This window comes from Peromyscus californicus, unplaced genomic scaffold (assembly GCF_007827085.1).
Source record: "Peromyscus californicus insignis strain IS unplaced genomic scaffold, ASM782708v3 Scaffold_5__1_contigs__length_169319896, whole genome shotgun sequence".
NCBI lineage: Eukaryota > Metazoa > Chordata > Mammalia > Rodentia > Cricetidae > Peromyscus > Peromyscus californicus.
The window spans coordinates 8,446,991-8,468,539 of NW_026294573.1; the positions used below are offsets into that span (position 1 = coordinate 8,446,991).

The window sequence follows — 21,549 nt, forward strand, 5'->3', positions numbered from 1 at the left end:
CCGCGCCCTAGCCAGCTGCGCTCGCCGATCGCCGCCCGCTCCCCCGAGGCCTTGGCGCCGCCGCCAGGGCGCGGGGCAGACAAAGGAGGCAGACAAAGGCGGGCGCAGCCCCGCGGCCGTGTGGGCACCGGGCGAGGCGGGCCCTCTCCTCCCGGTGCGTAAGAGCCACCTCGGCGCGGCCCCGGGGCGCGTGGGACGGGTGGGGCACCGGGCAGCGGTGGCGCATCTGGAGCGGCCCCGAGGGGCAGCGGGCAACAAAGGGCAGCGGCGGGGCGTCCCTGGCGGATCCCCCTCCCCCTCAACAATAGATCCAGGCTGCGCGCTCAGCTGCGGCCGCGTCAGACGGGGCAGGAGCCGGCAGGGTCCCCAAAAGGATTATTCCGCCTAGGCTGTCAAATGGGACGGAAGAAATGCCCGCGGCAGGGAAGGCGAGACAGAAAGCGGCGCGGCCTTTGTAGACTGAGAAAGTGCGCGGAGTGGGGGAGGTTCTCAGAGAAGTCCCTTTACCAAGAGGGTGTGCATGAGAACCTCAAAGTGATCGGACCTCACCTGGGTACGGATGGCTCATCTATGCCCCCTGGGAAGGAGAGAGACATCCCCCCAACACACACACACACACACACACACACACACACACACACACACACACACACACACACAGTCAGCTTCTCCCTATTCTAGTGTCCCTAGCCGGCCTTGCGGGCTACTCAGTCCAACCCAATCCGGACAAAGCCAGCCCTCGGGGCGACTCATCCATCACCGCGCGGGGGGCCATGTCCTGCCGACCCTGGGAGTCAGAGAATGCTGGGTTACGGGTCCCACGGCCCCCATAACTCACAACGGGGTCAATAGGGCCGCCGACATTGCAAAGATCAGAGAGCAGTGGGCGGACCCGGCACGTGGGAAGCGGGAGAGGCTTCCATTTCCAGTGTGACAGATTGTGGCTTAGATGTTTAGGAACGCGGCTCCGCATCAGGCAAGATGCCTGGGTTCCTCCTCCGGTGCCAAACCTCGGGCAAATTATCTAACTTCTTGGAGCGCGACATTGTAGGGAACTCGGGCTTTAAGGCTTTGTGGCCGTGGTCTGTGTAAGAAAAATGTTCTGAACCTCCCAGCCCACAAGAGAGGCTCCAGGGAAATGAGGCCACTGCCATTGTGAGATTATCGCATGGCCATGGCGGACACAGAATGGCTTGGCAAGAAGACTAGCTGGAAGGTTCAAATCACTGCTTCTGTGAGTACCTACTGAACACGGCTTCATTATGACTCCGGAGCTTGAAAATGGATTGTACTAGAGTAAAAAGCAAACGCAGTTTAGTTCCTAGCACCCACATGGCAGCCTCACAACCACCCTTTAACTCCAGTTCCAGAGCGTCTGATGCCCTCTTCTGGCTTCCCTCTTCAGACACACCAGAGGTGCATAGGCAGTCATGCAGGCAAACACGCATAGAAACAAATAAATATTTTTAAAATTTATTTATTTGCAATTTATATACATTGGTGTTTTGCCTGCATGTATGCCTGTGTGAGTGTGTTGGATCCCCCTGGAAGAGGAGTTACAGACAGTTGTGAGCTGCCATGTGGGAACTGAACCTGGGTCCTCTGGAAGAGCAGGCAGTGCTCTTAACCACTGAGCCATCTCTCCAGCCTGAAACAAATAAATCCTTAAAAATCAAAAGCGCCGGGCTTATGGTTCATACTTTAATCCTAGCCCTCAGAAAGTAGGGGCAGGTAGACTGCTGTGAGTTCAAGGCCAGCCTAGTCTATACAGTGAGTTCCAGGACAGCAGATGTAGAGAGATCTTGTCTCAAAAACAAACAAATGAAACAACAACAACATACAAAAATAAAAGCAAAACATGGAGAACAGTGAGGACCTACAGCAAAGAAGCGCCTGGACTTAGGGAGGGAGCAGTGAACAGGTGTGACTCTCTTCAAGGATCAGGCAGTGGCCTGGTGTGCACTCACAGCACACAGAAGCCCCCTGGAGGTTGTTTCAAATGTTACTCTGCCTGTTGCCCAACTGTTCCCCAGGCTCTTCCAGAGTGACACAGGAGGAGACTAGGCTCCTGCCCCATCCAGATTATGATGGCTTGGGGCCTCAGTTTCCCTATCTGTAAAATGGGGCAGTTGATTGGCCAAAGCAGACCTAAGTATTCATCAACAGATAAGAGGGCACACTGTGTTCCATCAGTACAAGGGGATGTTAATTGGTCCTAAAAAGGAATAAGGGGGGCAGCAACCAGGCTCCTAGCCTGACAACCTGAATTTGATCCCCAAAACCCACACGGTGGAAAGAGAGAAGTGACCCCAAATTGTCCTTTGACCTTCACACAGGTGCAATGGTGCATACCTCCCAATAAACAAACAACAACAAAAATTAATTAATTAAAGGAACCAAAGTAGGGCTGGGGATGTGGCTCAATGGTAGAGCACTTGCCTAGCAAATACAAGGATCAGGGTTCAAGTCCTAGTACCCCCCAAAAAATATAGTAATAACAACAAATAAAAAAGAAATGATACATACATACACCTATCTATCTATCTATCTATCTATCTATCTATCTATCATTTATCTATCTATCTATCTGGATAAACCTTGTAAACATTAAGCTGAGTCAAACAAGCCAAATATAAGAAACACCAGAGGTTCAAATGCATTTTTGCTTATTTGTTTTTGGTTTTTTGTTTTGTTTTGTTTTGTTTTGAGGCAGGGTTTCTCTGTGTAGCCCTGGCTGTCCTGAAACTCACTCTGTAGACCAGGCTGGCCTCAAACTCAGAGACCCACCTACCTCTGCCTCCTGAGTGCTCCGATTACAGGGTTGTGCCACCACCACCCACTGTAAATTTCTTTTTATTTTAAGTGTTTTAGTTTTTGCCTGCACGTATGTGTGCACCATGTGAATGTAGAACCTACCCATGGAGGCCGGAATAGGGTCTTGGATCCCCTGGAACTAGAGTCACAGGTGGCTGTAAGCTACAGTGTGGATGCCTGGAACCAATTGGGGTCTTTTGCAAGAGCAACAAGTGCTCTTAAGTGCTGAGTCATCTCTCCCACCCCTCTTTTTAAAATTAACATTTATTATTAGTTTATTTACTTATTTTTATTTTATGTGCATTGGTGTTTTGCCTGCATATGTATCTGTGGGAAGTTACAGACAGTGGTGAGCTGCCATGTAGGTGCTGGGAATGAACCCAGGTCCTTTGGAAGTGCTCTTAACCATTGAGCCGTCTCTCCAGCCCCTATTATTATTATTACTATTAGTGTGTGTGTGAGTGTGTGTGTGAGTGTGTGTGTGTGTGTGTGTGAGTGTGTGTGTGTGTGCACCCAAATGCATGCGTATGTGCAGAGGCCACCGTGCATGTGTAGAGGTCAGAGGACAGCTTTCTGGAGTTGATTTTCTCTTTCCACCTTATGTGGGCCAGCTTGCTGGCCTGACTTTTTGCTTATTGTTTTGATTGATGAAAATGTTCTGGAATTAGGTAGTGGCTGATGCCCGACCCTGTAACTGTCCTAAAATCCACTGAAATACATAGAGAAAAATGTAAGCTTTATGATTTATGAATTCTTTTTCAGTGAAGAAGTTATTCCTTAGCAGGACAGTGGTGGTGCACGCCTTTAATCCCAGCACTTGGGGGGCAGAGGCAGGTGGATCTCTGTGAGTTCAAGGCCAGCCTGGACTACAAGAGTGAGTTCTGGGACAGCCAGGGCTACACAGAAAAAAACCCTGTCTCAAAAAACCAAAAAAGAAAAGGAAAAAAGTTATTAAAAAATGGCAGCTGATCTGGCTTAGGATGGTGGCCTCAGAGGGTACATAGGACACACAGTAGGGCAGAGAGTGTCTGCATTTCTCTGAGTGGAAGTCAAAGGTGCTACAATAAACCTTTGTAGTCACTGTGACAAGATCCCTGAAAGAAATACCCTAAGGGAGGAAGCATCCATTTTAGCTCATGTTTTCAGAGGGTTTGGGGCATCATGGTGAGAGGCAAGAGCGGAGATGAGCAGTTCACATGATGGAAGACGTTCTTTCCATGTCCCTGGCCCATGGAATAATGCCACCCACATTCAGGGTAGATCTTCCCTGCCTCAGTGGATCCTCTTCAGAAATACTCTCCTTAATCCAGGTACTTCTAAAGCTATCCTCACAGCCCATCATAGTTGGTGGCTCTGTGACCAGCCAGGCCAGCACATCCACGGAGGGATTGGTGTGTGTGGACTGTGTGCTAACTGAAGGCTTGGAAGCTGTCCATTGTCACTGCCCTGAAGTGGAAGCTTTGGTGTGGGTTGGAGGTGAGCCACAGATCGGAGGATCTGGGGCAGTTGTGTATTCCAGGCTCTCCTCCAGAAAGCCAAGTGAGATTGGAAGGATTGTCTACTGGTCACTACTTGTCATCTTTATGCATCTCATGCCGTGAAGTAGCGTCCATCTCCTCCTAGAGCATCCAGGGGGCCTGTCTGTTGCCTCAAGAAATGGAAATGGGAAAAGGAGGATGCTAAGGATAGAGAAGATAGCTTTTGTTCATTTGTTTGAGACTCAGTTTGTGAGTCTTAGGCTGGCCTTGAACTCACTATGTAGCTGAAGATAACCTTGAACTTCTGGTCCCCCTGCCTCTACCTGAGTGGTGAGATTACAGGTGTGTTCCACCACATCACCCAGGTTATAAGATGCTGGGGACCAAACTGAGGGTTTCGTGCATGTTAGGTATGCATTCTACCAACTTAGCTACACCCCAGCCTCAGGACATCATTTTGAAAAGATCGTTTATCCACTGTGGTCCTCCTGAGGGCTTAAGTAGTCTGTGTTGGGTTTTATTTTTGAGACAGAGTTTCACTGCATTGCTTTGGCCGGCCTGGACTCTCCACGTAGTAGACTGGGCTGTCCTCAAATTCAGCTATTCTTGCCTCTGCCTCACCAGTGCTAGGATTTCAGGTCTGTGCCACCATGCCTGATGGTCTGTGTAGATCTTTTCTATTTTTTTTTTTTTTTTTTTTTTTTTGGTTTTTCGAGACAGGGTTTCTCTGTGTAGCTTTGCGCCTTTCCTGAAACTCACTTGGTAGCCCAGGCTGGCCTCAAACTCACAGAGATCCGCCTGGCTCTGCCTCCCGAGTGCTGGAATTAAAGGCGTGCGCCACCACCGCCCGGCTTTCTTTTCTATTTTTTAAATCTTCGTTTTTATATGTTTATTTGTGTGTGTGTGTGTGTGTGTGTGTGTGTGTAGATCAGAGGACGACTGGCTGGGGTGGGTGCTCTTCTTGCATCATGTGGTTTCTGGGGGTTGACCTCATTTGTCAGGCTCATCAGTCCCGTGCAGATCTTAATAGTACTGTCATCTGGCCACTAGTTGACCATTTATCCACTATTTATAAATATTTACTCAATTGTATAGAATTTTGTCTGATTTTTGTTTTCTGTTTTGTTTTGTTGTTTTTTTTTCCAAGACAGGGTTTCTCCGTGTAGTTTTGGTGCCTGTCCTGCATCTGGATCTGTAGCTCAGGCTGGCATCGAACTCACAGAGATCTACCTGACTCTGCCTCCTGAGTGCTGGGATTAAAGGTGTGCGCCACCACCGCCCAGCAATTTTGTTTTATTTTGGGCTGGAGAGATGGCTCGGTGGTTTAGAGCACTCATTGCTCTTGCAAAGGTCCTGGGTTCGATTCTAAGCATGCATATGATGGCTCAGAACCACCCATAACTCCAGTTCCAGGGAATCAGAAGAGGGTACTCTTCTGACCTCTGCAGATGCCAGACACATGTGTGGTACATATACACACAGGTAGGCAAAGCATTCATATACAAAATTTTAAAAAATCCAAAATAAACATAATTTTATCTTAATTAATTTTGGGGAAAGACTCTGTAACTCTGGCTGGCCTGAACCTTGTGTCACTCTTCCTGCCTCCTGGGTGCCAGGACTCAAAGAGTACGCCACCATGTCCAGATAACCCTGGGGGACTGGATCTATAGTTTCCCACTTTACAGATGAGCAAGCTAAGGCTGTATGAGCATCTGGGTGGTGGAGAGAAGCAAATGGACACATAAGTGGGCAGTAGGTGTGGTGGGCTCCTGGAGGAACAGCCCACACTCTGGCTCTGCTGGCATCAGAGTCTTAGCTTAATCTTTCTAAGGAAGCTGGAGCACAGATCAGGCCACTGGGCAGGAGCCCTTGCGATCACATCCTCTTCCCCCTTCGTTTCAGTCATTCCCTTGACACATGTTCCTGGAGAACCTGAGCTGGTCTCTTCTCCAAACAGGATCATCATGGTCCCGGGACTGCCACCAGGCTTCGTGTGGTTGGTTCCCTCTCTCTTTTCCTGCCCATGTGTTTGTTGTCCTGGGAACCTGAGACAAATGGGAAAGATGTGGACCTTTTATTAATTAGTTTAATTTATTTTTTACATTTATTTATTTATTGAGAGATAGAGACAGACAGACAGACAGACAGACACACACACACACACACACACACACACACACACACACACACACACACAGAAGCAGCATGTGTGTACTTGTGGGAGTCGGTTCTCTCCTTCCACATGTGGTCCTGGGGATTGAACTCAGGTTGTCAGGGTTGGTGGCAAGCCCCTTTACCTGCTGAGCCATCTCACCTGCCCAGATGATGCTTTTGTGATCCCTTCTGTGGACAAGAAATTGGCTACAGAAGCATCTTGCAAGTCTGCACACAGCATTGACAAGTGTTTTGCCCAGTTCACTCTTTGTGTGTTTGTTTAGCACACTCTCAGAATCCTTTGGCACATCAGTGGAGGCTTAATCTTTGCAGGGCTGGTGCTCACACCTTTTTTATGGTCTGCCTTCTTTTTCCATTTCTGTGTCTCTTGGGAGTGATTTTACCTCCGTCCCCATTGAGGGCCCCCAGGGATCTGCTCTAGATGGCAAACACATACACACTCTTTTTTCCTTGACATGTGATTTCCTTCCCAACCCCCCCCCCATGACATAGTGTCCTTATGGTGAGAAACACGCAAATAACATTGAAAAACAGGCTCCCTCCAAATGGGGATTCAAAAACAATAACTTCCCCCATAATGCAATCAGTCCTCTAGCCATCCATCATGCTGCTATGACTAACATGAAAGAAAACCCAGGCGCTGCAGAGTTACAGGCAGAGGTCCCCAGCTGGTCCCATGTTACCTCAGAATCTCCCCCCACCCTACCCACATCAGTAATGAAAACGGTCTTCAGAAGCTGGGGGTGGGGAGGGGTGGATAAAGGAAGACTCTGGCATTCCCCAACCCACCATGATGAAATCTCACTGCACTCAGGTCTGCAAATCTCAAGGCGGTGAGTTGCCCGGCCAGCTCTGTGTGGAAGGGGCTCTGTCAAACATGGTGTGATGTGGGCAGGATTGTTGTGCCTGCTGACAGGTGTATCAGTTCCTAAAGCCAAACCAGCCATCCTACTGGGTTAAGCACTGACATGTTACAGAATGCGGGCAAACTCTGCTGGCAGCTCCCACATTTTCTTGGGCATACAAGTTCCCTGGGGAGCTTGTTAAAGAGCGGAGCACTGCTGTAAGCCTGCCCTGGTCAGGCAATCAGGGCAGCTGGACAGCCAGGGTTTAATAGGGTCCCTGGGGGCTGAGGTACAGACTTTCTAGGTTTGCATTTTGAGAACTGCTTTGCTCATATTTTGGGCTAATCCTACCTCTGGCCTGCTACTTATCTCTTCCCATGAGAAGGATGTAAATATGGGTTTGAAAGCTTCTGGGAAGGAGGATGCAGGGATGAGCTTTAAAGCAACATTCTCTATGGAAACAGACTGAGACGACTCTTATACCCCTGGAGGGCAGAGTCCAAGCCAGTGGTCCTCAACCTTCCTAATGCTGCGACCCTTTGATACAGTTCATTATGTTGTGGTGACCCCTAATCATAAAATTATTTTCATTGTTACTTAATAACGGAAATTTGACTACTGTTATGAATCCTAATGTAAATATCTGATATGCAGGATATCTGATACGGGACCCCTGTGAAAGGGTCGTTCTACCACGTAGGGGTCGCATCTCCCAAGCTGAGAACCACTGGTCTGAGTTCTCTCGGTTTCTAGGCCTGCCTTGTCACCTGTAACTCCAGGCCACTTCTCCAACCTCAGTTTTCCTATCTGTTATAGAAGGCTGTGTGTTAAACTGAATTCTCACCTAATGTTGGAACATCTTCTACCTGTGGGCTTCAGTTAATGAAGGAACGTTCCTGGGCCTGTTTTACATCTATAGAGTGGAGCTGTAAAGGCAATATTTAGCTCCTAGGGCTAATGAAGGAATTAATATAAATCAGAGTTTGGGGAGGTAGAGAGATGGTTTAGCGGTTAAGAGCACTGGCTGCTCTTCCAGAGGACAGGGAACGGGGTGTTGGGTGTTGGGGGTGGGGTTCAATTTGCGATTCACAGCCATCTATAACTCCAGTTTCAGGAGATCAGACGCCCTCTTCCAGCCTTTACCTGCACCAAGTACTCACGTAGTGTCCAATCATACAGGCAGACAAAACACCCACGCACATAAATAAATAGAAATCGGGGTTTGTTACATAAAATGTACCACCTTTCGGCTCTTCTGGTAGGACCCTGGAGCAGCACTACTGCTTGTCCCCTCAACTAGCTGTGTGACACAGACAAGTCCTCATTAGACTCATCAGCAGAAAGAAGACAGACAGGAATCCACACGTATTCTGGGGATTTAGTGAGTCAACCCACAGACACCCTGCCCAGGCTCCTAGCACTCGGCTGTTGCTTCCAAAGGTCAGCTATTGTGAAGAAATCCTGGGACATTTAATTCTTTAGGGAGGTCAAGCCCCATAGCACTTGGGTTCCGGGTAGGGGTGGAGCGTCTCGGGTACATCTCAGACCTCCCCTGTCCCCGCCCCCAAGCCTGCGGATTCGCTTTCGGTTGGGCAAGCTGAGACTCCGGGGACGCTGGCTCTGGACTAGCAGCAGATGTCGCTGCCCTCCCTTGGTCCCCAGCTGTGCTTTGCAGCTGGCTCTCACTTGCAACTACTAAAGAGAGATGCCCGGGAGCGGGGAACACAGCGATCCTGTGTAGAGGATCTCTTTATCTCTCCCACCTGAAGTCCAAAGGCGGCTTAGCTTACTCTCCTGAGATCCCTGTCGCTCAGGCGGGTCTCCGCCCCTAAGCCCCGCCCCCGAGGATGCTCCGCCTCTCCCAGCAGGGCGAGGCCCGGATTGGACAGCTTCAGGGGTGGGCGTGATCGACGGCAGCGCTGGTTCCGCGGGAGCATCACGGTGGTTTCTGAGGCCAGGGGATACTGGGGGACCTGCGGAGGGTCCCGGCCGGTGGCTCCAGTCGCCCGAGCGAAGTTTCGAACCTGAGGCCGAAGCCGGAGCCGGCAAGCGGAGAGGAGCGCGGAGAGGGCGGGATTTCCGCCGGGAGGGATCCGGCCGCTCAGGGGGTGGGGCTTCCCCGACCGGGCGCGTTTCCCGCGTGCGGGGCGGGGTGCCGTGGGTCTCCACTGACAACCTCCGCGCCCTCCCCCAGGCGGCCAAGGATGACCACGCTCACGCGCCAAGACCTCAACTTTGGCCAAGGTAGGGATCCGGGCCTGCAGGGCGGTAGGGTGGGGGTGGTCCTGGCTGGAGTCGTGCTCATCAACTGTGTCTCCTGCACAGTGGTGGCCGACGTGCTCTCCGAGTTCCTGGAGGTGGCCGTGCACCTGATCCTCTACGTGCGCGAGGTCTACCCAGTGGGCATCTTCCAGAAGCGCAAGAAGTACAACGTGCCAGTTCAGGTGAGCCCCGGTGGCCGGCTGGATTTAAAAACCTTTTTTTTCTACCTACAAGCTCCCTCACTCCCCAACGGAGGCAGATAGCCGACAGCCTCCTGTCTCACACTGCCTGGCTTTTCCATCCTGACTGCAGATGGAATAGGGACCCTGGATAAGAGCTATTCCAAGCTTTTATTTTAAAGGGGTTTCGAGGCTGGGAACCTTGGCTTGGGTAGAGCATTCCCACAGTGCTTAGCAGTTTCTTTCTCTCCTCATTCTCCCTAAACTCTGAATTTTAGATTTTTTAAAAATCATTATTACTTATTTGAGATAGAGTGCTACTGTGTAGGCATGGCTGGTTTGGATTTCCTACTATGTAGATCAGACTGGCCTTCAATTCACGGAAATCCTCCTGTCTCTGCCTCCCTAGTGCTGTGAATGAAGGTGTGAGCCACCATACCTGGCTATTTATTTGTTGGTTTGTTTTTCGAGACAGGCTTTCTCTGTGTAGCTTTGGAGCCTGTCCTGGAACTCACTTTGTAGACCAGGCTGGCCTCAAACTCACAGAGATCCGCCTGCCTCTGCCTCCCAAGTGCTGGGATTAAAGGCGTGCACCACCACCGCCTGGCAAGCTTTTTATTTTTTATTTTTTATTTTTTATTTTTATTTATTTATTTTTTTTTTTTTTTTGGTTTTTCGAGACAGGGTTTCTCTGTGTAGCTTTGCGCCTCTCCTGGGACTCACTTGGTAGCCCAGGCTGGCCTCGAACTCACAGAGATCCGCCTGGCTCTGCCTCCCGAGTGCTGGGATTAAAGGCGTGCGCCACCACCGCCCGGCTCAAGCTTTTTATTTTTTAAGATTTATATTAATTATGTGTATGTGCATGTGTCTGTGTGTTTGTATGTAGGGTGCCCACTGAGGCTAGAAGGGGCATGGGAACCCTTGGCATTTGTAAGATGCCTAAGGTGGGTACTGGGGACCTGACTCTGGTGGCTGAGTGACAAGTGCTCTTAACTGCTGAGGTATTTCTCCACCCACCCCACCCCACCCTGCCCCCCTTTTAAATCCAGATCTCATGTAGTCTATCCTGGGCTGGAGTTGTTAGGAAACTGGGGCTGGCCTTGAACTCCTAATTCTCCTGCATCCTAGGATTACCAGAGATCTTTACCAAGCTTCCTGTTTTTTATTTGTTTTCTGAGACAAGGTGTCTCAGTATGGCCCTGGCTATCCTTGAACTCAGAGATCCGTCTGCCTCCTAAATGCTGGGATTAAAGATGTGGGCCACCCTGCTTGGCTCCTGGGTTTCAAAGGTGAGACAGTAGACATGCTGTCTTTCTCCCAAGTCCTTCCCATTGCAGTCAGTCAGTCAACCTGAGAATTACGACCTCTAAACCCTGGGAGGTGGTAGATGGAAACGAACAGCTACGAAGCACCCCTGTGCACCGGCAGTCTCATTTAATCGTCACCTTTATTAGATCTTCCCAGATGACATCATTAAGCTCAGAGATATTAAGTCGTTTGCCTGTGGCCACACAGCTCTTCCCCCTCAACTCTCCCAGATAGCTCTTGCTCAGGCTGGCCTTAACTCAAGAGATCTGCCTGCCTCTGCCTGGTATTAAAGGTATATGTCACCATGCCTGGCCCTACACAGCTTTTTTTCTTTTTGTTTTGTCTTTCGAGACAGTGTTTCTCTGTGTAGCCTTGACTGTCCTGGAACTCACTTTGTAGCCCAGGCTGGCCCTGAACTCAGGAGATCTGCCTGTCTCTGCTTCCCAAGCGCTGGATTAAAGGCGTGCAGCTCCGCAGCCTGGCCCTACACAGCTTCTTAATGTTAATGTCAAATGCCAGTGCTGAGATGGTGTGCCTGTATTTGAGTATCTCTCCAGGGATAAATTCATCCATAGTTCTTAGCACCATGGTGACATGTTGGATCTCTCAGGCAGAAAGACCTGGGGAATGGCTGTTGTTTGTCCAAAAAACAGCATGTGTATGTGTGTGGGTTGTTGGTGTTCCCCCATTCCTGCCTTGGGCTTCAACAGCTCTTTGGGTTGTGTGCAGATGTCCTGTCACCCGGAGCTGAACCAGTACATTCAGGACACACTTCACTGCGTCAAACCACTCCTGGAGAAGGTGAGGGGTTCCCAGGTCCTAACGGACACTCCACACCCAATCTGTTCCTCCTTACTTCTGGGCTGACTCTGTGAGGAGTGCTCATATCTTTTAACAACCAGAAGCTTCACTCTGAAGACCACCCCCAGCTAGCTAGCAGGTCCTGGGGTATGTAGGTCACATCTGGGGTCGATTAGCTGGGCCAGATCTGGGTGGGGCCTGCCCTGGAAGATCTGGTTCTTTTCATGTCCCCATGGTCTGTCCCATCCCTGCTTCCCTGCTTCCCATTCTCTCTGGGCTGGGCCCCCCTGGGTTTTTTCTACTTTATCTTGTCCTGGTCTGAGGCTTGTTGGGGGACCTCCAGGCATCTCCACTGGCCTATATCATCATGTCTTGGGAGCCAGCCTGCACCTCTGCTTGCTAGGCTCCAGGTAGCCTTAGCCAGTGCCCTGTCCCACCGCTGCCTGGGCCCTGTGCATAGCTCTGGAGCAGGGGTTCCTGTGCTTACAGAATGATGTGGAGAAGGTAGTGGTGGTGATTTTGGATAAGGAACACCGTCCAGTGGAGAAGTTTGTCTTTGAGATCACTCAGCCGCCCTTGCTGTCCATCAGGTGAGCTGTCACCCTCCCTCGGCTGACTGCTGCAGTCTCTCACAGGATCCCTATACCAGCTCCACATTACCTTAGTAGAGACCCTGAAATGGCAATACATACTGTTAGGATCTGAGACACACTGGCCACAAACCTTTGGGAATGGTAGAGGTGACAGGGTCACCCTGTGTCACCCCTGAAACATCCCAGGAAGTGGTTAATGTTAGTCCCTAGCCTTATTGTGTAGATGGAGAAACCAGGGTCCTGAGAGGTGACCTGTGTGGTGTCACCCAGTGATTGTAAAGCCCAGGACTCTGACCAAGTTGACTGGTTACCATGGTGTCTATAATAGCTACTCAGCTACTTGCTCTCTGTGCTGAGGGAAGGGCACTGGAATCGGGAGCTAACCTGTCCCCTGGCTAGGCGGCCTCAAACAAGCCCTTTCTCTTCCTGTCTTGGGGTCCTGAAGTATGCAGGGGCTTGAGCTGTGTCTTGGGTGTCCTCTAACTAGCTGAATATTAGAACTGCCCAAAGGGACCCCTGCACCGGCCTCCATTCTGTCAGGTGGGTGGGACTGGGCTGGCTCTCTCTGGCACCGAAGGTGTTTGGCGAGTCCACTGTGTGCTGGGGGTGGCAGAGGAGCATGACAGAATGGGAGACCTCCTTTCCCATTCCCAGTTCAGACTCCTTACTGTCTCATGTGGAGCAGCTGCTGCGAGCCTTCATCCTGAAGATTAGTGTGTGTGACGCTGTCCTGGACCACAACCCTCCAGGTGGGATGCCCCACTCCTCCGGCGTTTCCTTGGTTACCCTGGCATGCCTATCTTCTTCCTAGTTAGCTGGCCTGAGCCACCCTCTTCTCCCCGCCCTCAGCACCCGAGAGTTCATCTCTCCAGGACTGATTCTACTACATTTCAGGCTCCCATCGACACTGTCTTTGCCATTGGCTACACTTTACATCTTGAGGGTGGCGCTGCCCAGCCAGTGAGGGAGGAGGGAGGAAGCCTGCTCCAGTGGGATCCTGAGGCTGCTTACCTTTGACCTTGACCAAGCATTCCTTTTGCAGGCTGCACATTCACAGTCCTTGTGCACACAAGAGAAGCTGCCACTCGAAACATGGAGAAGATACAGGTCATCAAGGTGAGTGTGTGTGTGTGTGTGTGTGTGTGTGTGTGTGTGTGTGTGTGGGCACAATTTCAGGGTGCTGCCTGTGGCTGGCACTGCTGTTTACGGCAGTGCCTGGCATCAAGTGGGCTCTCCTGTGGGTTACCCACCTGACCACATCCGTGTGTACTAAGAAGAATCCCAGTAGTGCCAGGAGGTGAACTCACCCTGGCTCTTCTGAACAGAGTTCTCCAGAGAGGGGCCTTTGGTTTCAGGATCATTTTAGAACCACACTGGGAATGTTAGTTGCTTGGGTTCCCAGCACCCTGCCCCCTCCCGTGTAGTAACTGGAGGGGAGGGTAGCAGAGTGAGGACTGACCGAGGTGTAACCCCTTCTAACCCTCACTTGATCCCATCCCTAGGATTTCCCGTGGATTCTGGCAGATGAACAGGATGTCCACATGCATGACCCCCGGCTGATACCCCTAAAAACCATGACGTCAGACATTTTAAAGGTGAGCTTTCAGGGGTCAGGGGATGGAAGAAGCCTCATTTAGGAGACTCAGGGCCCAGAGCTAGTTCCAGGCTAGAGAGTGTCCAAGGTTTGGGGGTGGGGGTGGTCCTCTACCTTCCATCCCTTCCTGAGTCTTGCCAGCGGGCACCTCATGGTCTGACCAAAGCCCCTTCTCTACTAGATGCAGCTCTACGTGGAAGAGCGAGCTCATAAAAACAGCTGAGGGCGTGCCTGCCACCTGATGCCCAGCTGTCCCACTCTGGGGCCCCAGCCCAGGGCGGTGCTGCAGGGCCCCCTGACTCCAAGTGCTCTTATCGCCTTGACATGTGGCCGCCCCTCTGGTTGGGCTGCTCAGTCCTGCCTGCCTCGCTGAGGCAGCCTTCCCAGGAGGCCAGGGAAGAACGCCAGGACAGACACTGTTTCTCAGCAGCCTCCCGGGGCTCCGCCGGCCAACACTGTCCATCTGAATACTGTGCTGTGAGTTATCGTTAATAAAGGGGCCCCAAAGGGCTGACTGCATTGTCGTTAACCAAAACGGGAGAAGGCAGGTGCAGGGAAGCTGTTCTGGGGAGGGACTGTTTCTCCACAAGAGTGTTAGCAACCCCACCTGTAAACCCCAAACCAGACTGGACTTACTGAAAACATTTATTACAACAAAATGTCAAAGCTCTGTGACTGTAAATCACCGCTGAGTTGATGGGTTTGCTGGAGGTCGTGGGACGGGGGACCTGACTGCCCACTAAACTCTTGCCAGACTCTGCTTTGCAAAGCAGACCCCAGCAGAGGGGGACAGATGGCTCTCAGAGAAAGTCTACCATTAGGGTTTCTGGAGCCAAAGTCGAGGGGTATCTTCCTCCTATTACTACAGTGTTTTCCGGCAGAGCTCTGGCAGGGGCGGGGTTCTTGGCCGTCCGGTGGCTGATAATGATGCTGCTGTTGGTGACGCGGGGGCCGTACCAGCCCTTCCAGAACTGGGTGTCCTGGCCCCCGTGTTGGAAAAGGATGTGTCGGACGCCCGGAGGGTAGTCAGAGAAGGTGTGAGAGACCTGGGGAGAGAGGGGAAGGAGCTGCTGAGACCTGGGCAGGAGGAACAGCCTAGCACTGCATGCGGAACACTTAATTGCCCCTTGTTCCTTGACAGCCTGGTCCCGGGAGAGTGAGTGGCAGGCAAGCAGGCAGGGTCTCACCTCCCTCCACATGGCGTCATTCCACTGTTCGATGGTCACAGGTGGGGGCTCAAAGGAGGCCAAGACGATGTTGTCGGCTGAGGTCAGATGTACCCGGAGGTGGTAGGTGCAGCCACAGTCCGCTCTGGGGGCGAACCTAGGGAGGATGGAATAGAGGGTGAGCACCCCTGCCTCTGAAGGCTGGCTCTAAGGACAGCTCCTATCTGTAAGCACCCCTCTGTCTGTGACTGCTAGTTGGCTCCATATTCCTTATGTCCCTGTGTCCCGGAGAAGCGTCTTTCTACATATTGCCTCAGTTTCCCCACCCAAGAAAAGGGGTGAGCTTGGAAACCAAAATGGCTTTCTATGAAGATGCTGTCTGTCCAAGTCTGTCACCATATGGCACAGTAGATGGGAACCTGTGCAATGGGCTGGCTCAGAGCTTGCTCCATTATCCTCAGAGAATTGACCCCCCAGAGTCTTTTGCCAATAATTGTAGGCACAGAGGGGGATCTTGGGAAAGGGCCATAGGGAGGGGTTGAGGATGGAGCTGAGCAGGAGAGGGTATGCTTAGCCTGAGGCAGGTCCTGGGCTCCATCCCTAGCACCAAAGAAATAAATGTAAGAGGTGTGGGATAACCAGAGTGAGGGGGTGGGAGGCACTGCATAGGAAAGCTATGGGTCTCCACAAAATTCAGGGAGGGCTGGAGTCCTCTGGTCCCAGGGTGGCTAGGTCATCTGAGGCCTCAGTGGCCATCTCTAAACACAGCTGAAGTTTTGTGTTGACTGTGGCAGTGGCTTGGCAGGAGGGAAGACACAGGGGGTGGGGACATAGGCCACTCACCAGTCCTTAACCACAATGTCGGGCCGGAAGGTGTCCATCAGCTCCTCCCAGTAGCCCTCAGCTTTGAGGTTCACCATCTGGGACTTGAGGCACATGCTGGGGACAGAGGATAAGACTTACACTGCCAGTGTGCTAGACAGGGCCCTTCCTTGCCAGGTAGATAGCCCAAGGAACTCAGGAGACACCACCCCCCACCCCCCAGGACAGGCCCTGGGCAGAGCTCCTCGGATCTGAGGGAAATGGGGCGTTAGATCTGCTTTTCCCTGGGTAATATTTGATCCCATGGGTTATTGTGGAGTGTGGCTGACTCTGCTCCTGGTCACCTGATAACCTTCTCCCCATTGCCAGCAACCTACCACCAAGTTCACTGCTCCTTGACCCCTGTTTGGAACCCCCTCCTTGAACTTCAGAGGCCCTCACCTATCCTGGCACTTGGCAGAGTCCCCCTGACTCTTCCTTAGCGCAGCCTCCTCCAGCCTCTTCCACATCATTGCTTACCCGTAAGAGGTGACAAAATACTTCTTGACCTTGGGGTCAGGAAAGTTTCTGCCATGTTCCCCAGGGAGGCTCTCCACCTTCCACTCATCGCCCTCGTTGTAGTCTATCTGCCATAGTCTCATGTCCTCTGGGGAAGACGGAAGTACAGATGAGATTCACCTCGAACTCAGCCAGTAGCTGCAGTTGCAGCCCTGATGTATACCCTTGAAACTTTGAGGCCCTTTCTGGTCCTGGGAAACTTCAAGGGGGTTATGGACACCAAAGGGATTAATCAGCTTGCATCTCCTAGAGTGTACTCGGCAGCCAAGGTTAGTGCCCCACCAGCCCAGTAGCATGACCTGTGCCTTGGTGTCCCCCACCCCTGGCTTCAGGCTTACTCCTTCCTGCTTTGCCCCAAACAACAGGATGAAAAATTCTGACATAAATCTCACTTGTCCATATTGCCACAGGGCCCCCACAACCGTGTTTCAGTCCTTAGAGAATATGATCACAAAGGGCCTGTGATGGGGCGGACCTTAGGACTGATGGGAGTTCCTCCCAATGTGGCTGCTTACCTGGCCACTGGCTTTCCTAGGTTTAGGAGGAGGAGGCCCTGGTTAACTACGTGACCCAGATCCTAGGGGCCGAAGGAACCCACTGTTCCGACACCATTAGATAATACCCTTCTCCTGGGCAAGTGCCAAGATGGTACATTGGGCTGGTAGCTGCAGGAGTCCTGTGGTAGTGAGGGACCTTCAGGAATGGGGTCAGATCCAGGGATTTCCCCCCTTCAGGCTAAGCATAGCAGACCTGGGGAAGTGCGAGTATTACTTTATGACGGCCCAGAACCATCACCAGGTGAGCTCTGCCATTGCACTCACCATCCCCTAAGAGCTCACAGTGTTTCCATGTATTCTAGGGGGCTCCCCAGTATAGAACCAAAGGCGTAAGAGAATTCGAGGAGCTGGGCTGGCATGAGATAAAGCCCTGGGAGATTTGAGCAAGGCTAGACATGGGGGCCTTATAAAAGGCAGAGTGGCTCAGTGAGGTGACCTGAGCTGAGCTGGCAGCCTGGCTGGACAGCTTCTGAGTGGAATCTGGGGCAAGTAGGGAGATCGAGTGTCTGAGGCACGGCCTGTGCATTCAGACTGGCCTGAGCCTTGGTCACCCTCAGAGGATGACTGTTCTGAGCACTAAGCCAAGTGACATTCCAGGGCCCCAAGTTCTCTACTCCCATTGTTTGCTTAACCTTTGAGAATTGTAGCCAGGACAGGGAAAAAAATGGCAGACATTCAAAGTATACAGACAAGAACTCTTTCTTTCCCCTTTTTTTGGTGTGGGGGGGTGCGACCACAAGAGTCTCACCATATAGCCCTAGCTGTCCTGGAACTCACTGTGTAGATCAGGCTGGCCTTGAACTCACAGAGATCCACCTGCCTCTGCCTCTCCTGGGTGCTGGGATTAAAGGTGTTCTCAGCCACACCTGGCTCAGGTGTCAGCCCAGGGGGTGAAGATGGCTAGGCAGGTAAGGGTGCTTGCTGCCAAACCTGACAACCTGAGTTGGATCCCCAGGATCCACATGGTGGAAGGAGAGAACCAAACTCCCTCAATCTGCTCTCTGACCGACACGTGCACACAAACCATGCGCATTTAATAGATGAAGGGTCTAGGTCCAAACAACAAGGAGCCCGAGTGTGGTAAGTGTTAGGGACAGGGGAACATGGCAGGCAGTGTGGAAAAGCAAGAACAAAGGCCCTGATTTCAGGAAAGTAGAGAAGAGGCTCCCAGGGCAGCCCGGCCTCACCCCCCAGCCCACCTTCAGCACACGGGTTCCGAAGGAGGTTCCTTTGCAGGCTGCACAGGAAGTAGAAGATCTTCCAGTCTTCCACAGGCTGGTCCCAGTCTTTGGTGATGAAGCCCTCTCGCAGGCTCTTGCGCTTCCAAAGCGTCACCACATCGATGAGGTCTCGCCAGAGGCTGCAGACCGGGCGGCAGTTCCACAGCAGCTGGCGGGCGGGGATGTGGGTGAACAGCTCCAGTAGAATGTTCTCTGGCAGCTCGTTGATGTTGACCATGGCGGAATGGGGAGCTATGCTCCCAGGCCTGGGAGTGGTAGGGGATGACGGTCTCGGTGAGCCCTGAGCAGAAGATCCGAATAAGGACTGACTCCTCCTCCCCTCCACCAGGTTCTAGAGCAGTGTTAGGCAGGTCTTCCCCTGACCTGAAACCCAGAGAGGAAGAAGCACTTATAGGGTGGGGGTGGGGTGTGGCCCTTGAGATCCGGCAGGGACCTTGCTACGTGCATTTGGAAAATACAAATCATGTGCCGGACTTAGCAACTTGTGCTCTAAGCATCCAGGAGGCTGAGGCAGGAGGACTGCTTGGGCTACTCACAGTCTAGGTCAGGTCCGCCTCGGTTGGTTTTCAAAAACCGCCACAAGAACAAAATGAAGCTTTAAAAAGTTCTTTACAGTGCTAGGGATGGAACCGAAGCCATCATGTATGCTAGGCAAGCACTCTGCCACTGACCTGTACCACCGGCTTTGAGCCCAGCAGTTCTAGGCCAGTTTGGGCAGCAGAACAAGACTTCACCTCAAAAAAAAAAAAAAAAAAAAAAAAAAAAATTACAAACAACCACAAAAAGACAAGATTTTTAAAGGCGTTCCCTCTCTCCATTGAAAAATAATTGTTTAGGAGCTGGGTCTGGTGGTGAATCTGTTATTCCAGCTCTTGGGAGGTGGGGAAAAGAGGATCAAGATTTCTAAGTCAGCCCTGGTTACAGGAAACTGCCTGTAACTCCTCGCCCTAAACTGCTTTGTATTGGAGACGGTTGGCCCTTGACCTGGAAAGAGTCTTCCGGTACCACTCCGTGGTCTCTTAAGTTCTCTGTCTAGTCTTGATATGACATCACTGCAGTAAAACATCGTTTTAATGCCCAGGTGCTGATATGTTGCCTTGGGCGTCAGGACAGATCAGAATGGGAGTGTCTGGCTGTCGGTAAACTCTTAGGTTACCCCCGGGATCCGCCCTAGGTGTGGGGGTGGGCTGAATCGGGCTCTATGCTGTCACTCAAATGAGCACTCTTGCCTATGCCTGGGGGAAAGGCTTTTCCACCTACTTTCCCAGAAACAGCCGGTCTTGTGAGGGCTCCTGTCCCAGACACGGGAGGGCGGATGCATACTGGCCCTTGCCCTGGAGGAGTTCTTAACCATGGCGGAAGAAAGGACCATAGGAGATCTGGGCCCTGTTTAAATGCTTAGTTAGAGAGGCAGGGAACAGACTGTGGTTTGGTCTCTCAAATACTTACCATTTAAAAAATGTCTTGCGTCAAAATACAAACAAACAAATAAGTATCAATGGTGGCACACCCCCAGAGTCCCAGATAACTGAGCCTGATCACTTCTACCTGTCTCAAAATAAAAAGTAAAAGTAAATTGGGCTGGGACTGTGACTCATTTGGTGGATACTTGCCTAGCAGGAACCTGTGCTTCCGAGGGGGCTGACGGGTTGGTAGCACGCTTATAATCTAGCACTCGGAAGGCCCCGGGTTCCATCCTCAGAAACAACCAATAAAAATCCAAGTAAACTACGTGGATTAAAAGACTTCAGCAACTCCTAAAAGCTGCCTAGACCAGGGAGTCACTGGGCGCCCAGTGGGGGTCTCCCACTGCCCTGGCCCTGATGGCATTCCGCCCCAATGACACTTTCTCCCACAACAATCCACCTTGCAAAGGAGATGGCAGTGCCCCTGGTGTGCCTTGGTGGAAAAGTCCACGCCGGGCTCTGGCCCGGTCACGCGCGGACGTCCCTCCCTAGCGCCTGAAGCTCTCTGCACCAAGGAGAAGCCGCTGTCGCCACCGTTCCGGACACTCGAGTACGTACAGCAGGCCCGGCGTCCCCGCGCGGGACTCGAGAACACGGATCGCGCCTGGCCCGAGCCTCCCCGTGAGCGCGTGACCTCCACCCCCTCCCAGCCCCGTCCCCGTCCCCCACCCGGTCGCGACCTGGGCACCGGGCAGCCGCAGCTCTGCCGGGCCTTGGGCTTGGACCTTGGCGACGCGGTCCTCTGTCGCTCGCCCCGCCCCGTCCCGGCCTCCCACTCGCGTCATGCACTGACAAGCGGCCTTCCGCGTCGGTGGGAAGATGAGCTCAGGGTCCTAGGGGCCACCGCCACGCCACCGCTGCTTCCAGGGCTATACACCCGAGGTTTCTTGGCCTTCGGTCTCCGGCTCCAGGCGACAGGCAGCTCACCAGCCTGCTTCACTCGGTCCTGCTTCCTCCTTCTGCGAAGGAAGCGCTACCTGGAATCCAGTCCCTACCACACGCCAGCCAGGACTTGATCTGCCCCTGTCCTCATTCACCTGGAGTGCCGGAGTTCTACTTTCCGGGGACGTTTTCCGTTTCGTTTGTTTGTGTGTTGAACACGGTCTTTCTACTTGGCCCTGGCTGTCCAGAAACTCACTCTGTAGATCAGGCTAAATTCACAGAGATCTGCCAGCATCCCTCCAGAGTGCTGGGATTAAAGGCCTGCACCACCACCTGGTGTCCAGTTTCTTTCTGGGTCTTGAGTGATTCTCAAGGAGAAAAACCCTTTTCTGGTCCTAGTTAAAATTAATTAACACAAACATTTATCAATTGCCGATTTGAGGCAATCATCGGGGGTTGTGAAAGGTGAGCACAGCCCAAGGGGAGGTCACTAATTCTGGTCAAGGGAGGAGGCTGGTGAACTCTGGCCCATTCCAGCTCAGCCCCATCTATTTTATTGTTGAGTGAAATACTTAACTTTGACAAGTAGTGAACACCTACTGTGTGCTGGGCTCAATCTAAATCGGTAAGGAGGCACTGGGCAGGGAGACAGCAGGAAGTGGAGCCTGGTACAGCCTACTTGGGCTGCAGAGAGATGCACCCAGATTGCTGGAGGGCTCTGCCCTTGAGCTAAGGGCTGCCATGGCCCACACTCCTGCTTCTTTAGGGACAGGCAGGATTGTCCATGAACCCACCCTTCCCTCCA

The 21,549-nt window shown here is 52.1% G+C and overlaps 2 protein-coding genes across 8 annotated transcripts; one reads left to right on the forward strand and one right to left on the reverse strand.

Moving 5' to 3' along the window:
* Positions 1–48: 48 nt before the first annotated feature.
* On the forward strand, positions 49–14,563 carry Mad2l2 (mitotic arrest deficient 2 like 2). 2 transcript variants are annotated; one of them, XM_052718691.1, is made up of 9 exons: positions 49–154; positions 9,510–9,559; positions 9,641–9,759; positions 11,794–11,865; positions 12,355–12,455; positions 13,113–13,207; positions 13,501–13,574; positions 13,961–14,053; positions 14,234–14,563. In XM_052718691.1, the coding sequence occupies exons 2-9, from the start codon at positions 9,520–9,522 to the stop codon at positions 14,273–14,275; spliced, it is 636 nt and encodes a 211-aa protein (XP_052574651.1). In that variant the 5' UTR covers positions 49–154; positions 9,510–9,519; the 3' UTR covers positions 14,276–14,563. The 2 variants fall into 2 exon arrangements, with proteins under 2 accessions (XP_052574651.1, XP_052574650.1); XM_052718690.1 differs by lacking the exon at positions 49–154 and adding an exon at positions 9,249–9,360.
* A 116-nt stretch (positions 14,564–14,679) lies between these two features.
* Fbxo6 (F-box protein 6) lies at positions 14,680–20,654 on the reverse strand. Of its 6 annotated transcripts, XM_052718677.1 has the most exons (7): positions 19,657–19,773; positions 19,068–19,130; positions 18,355–18,676; positions 16,560–16,686; positions 16,062–16,157; positions 15,240–15,375; positions 14,680–15,098 (listed from the first exon to the last, which is right to left on the reverse strand). In XM_052718677.1, exons 3-7 carry the CDS (start codon positions 18,611–18,613, stop codon positions 14,853–14,855), a joined length of 864 nt encoding a protein of 287 aa, XP_052574637.1. In that variant the 5' UTR covers positions 18,614–18,676; positions 19,068–19,130; positions 19,657–19,773; the 3' UTR covers positions 14,680–14,852. The 6 variants fall into 6 exon arrangements, with proteins under 6 accessions (XP_052574637.1, XP_052574641.1, XP_052574642.1 ...); XM_052718681.1 differs by lacking the exons at positions 19,068–19,130; positions 19,657–19,773 and adding an exon at positions 20,543–20,654 and having other exon boundaries at positions 18,355–18,759; XM_052718682.1 differs by lacking the exons at positions 19,068–19,130; positions 19,657–19,773 and adding an exon at positions 20,543–20,650 and having other exon boundaries at positions 18,355–18,641.
* Positions 20,655–21,549: the final 895 nt, after the last annotated feature.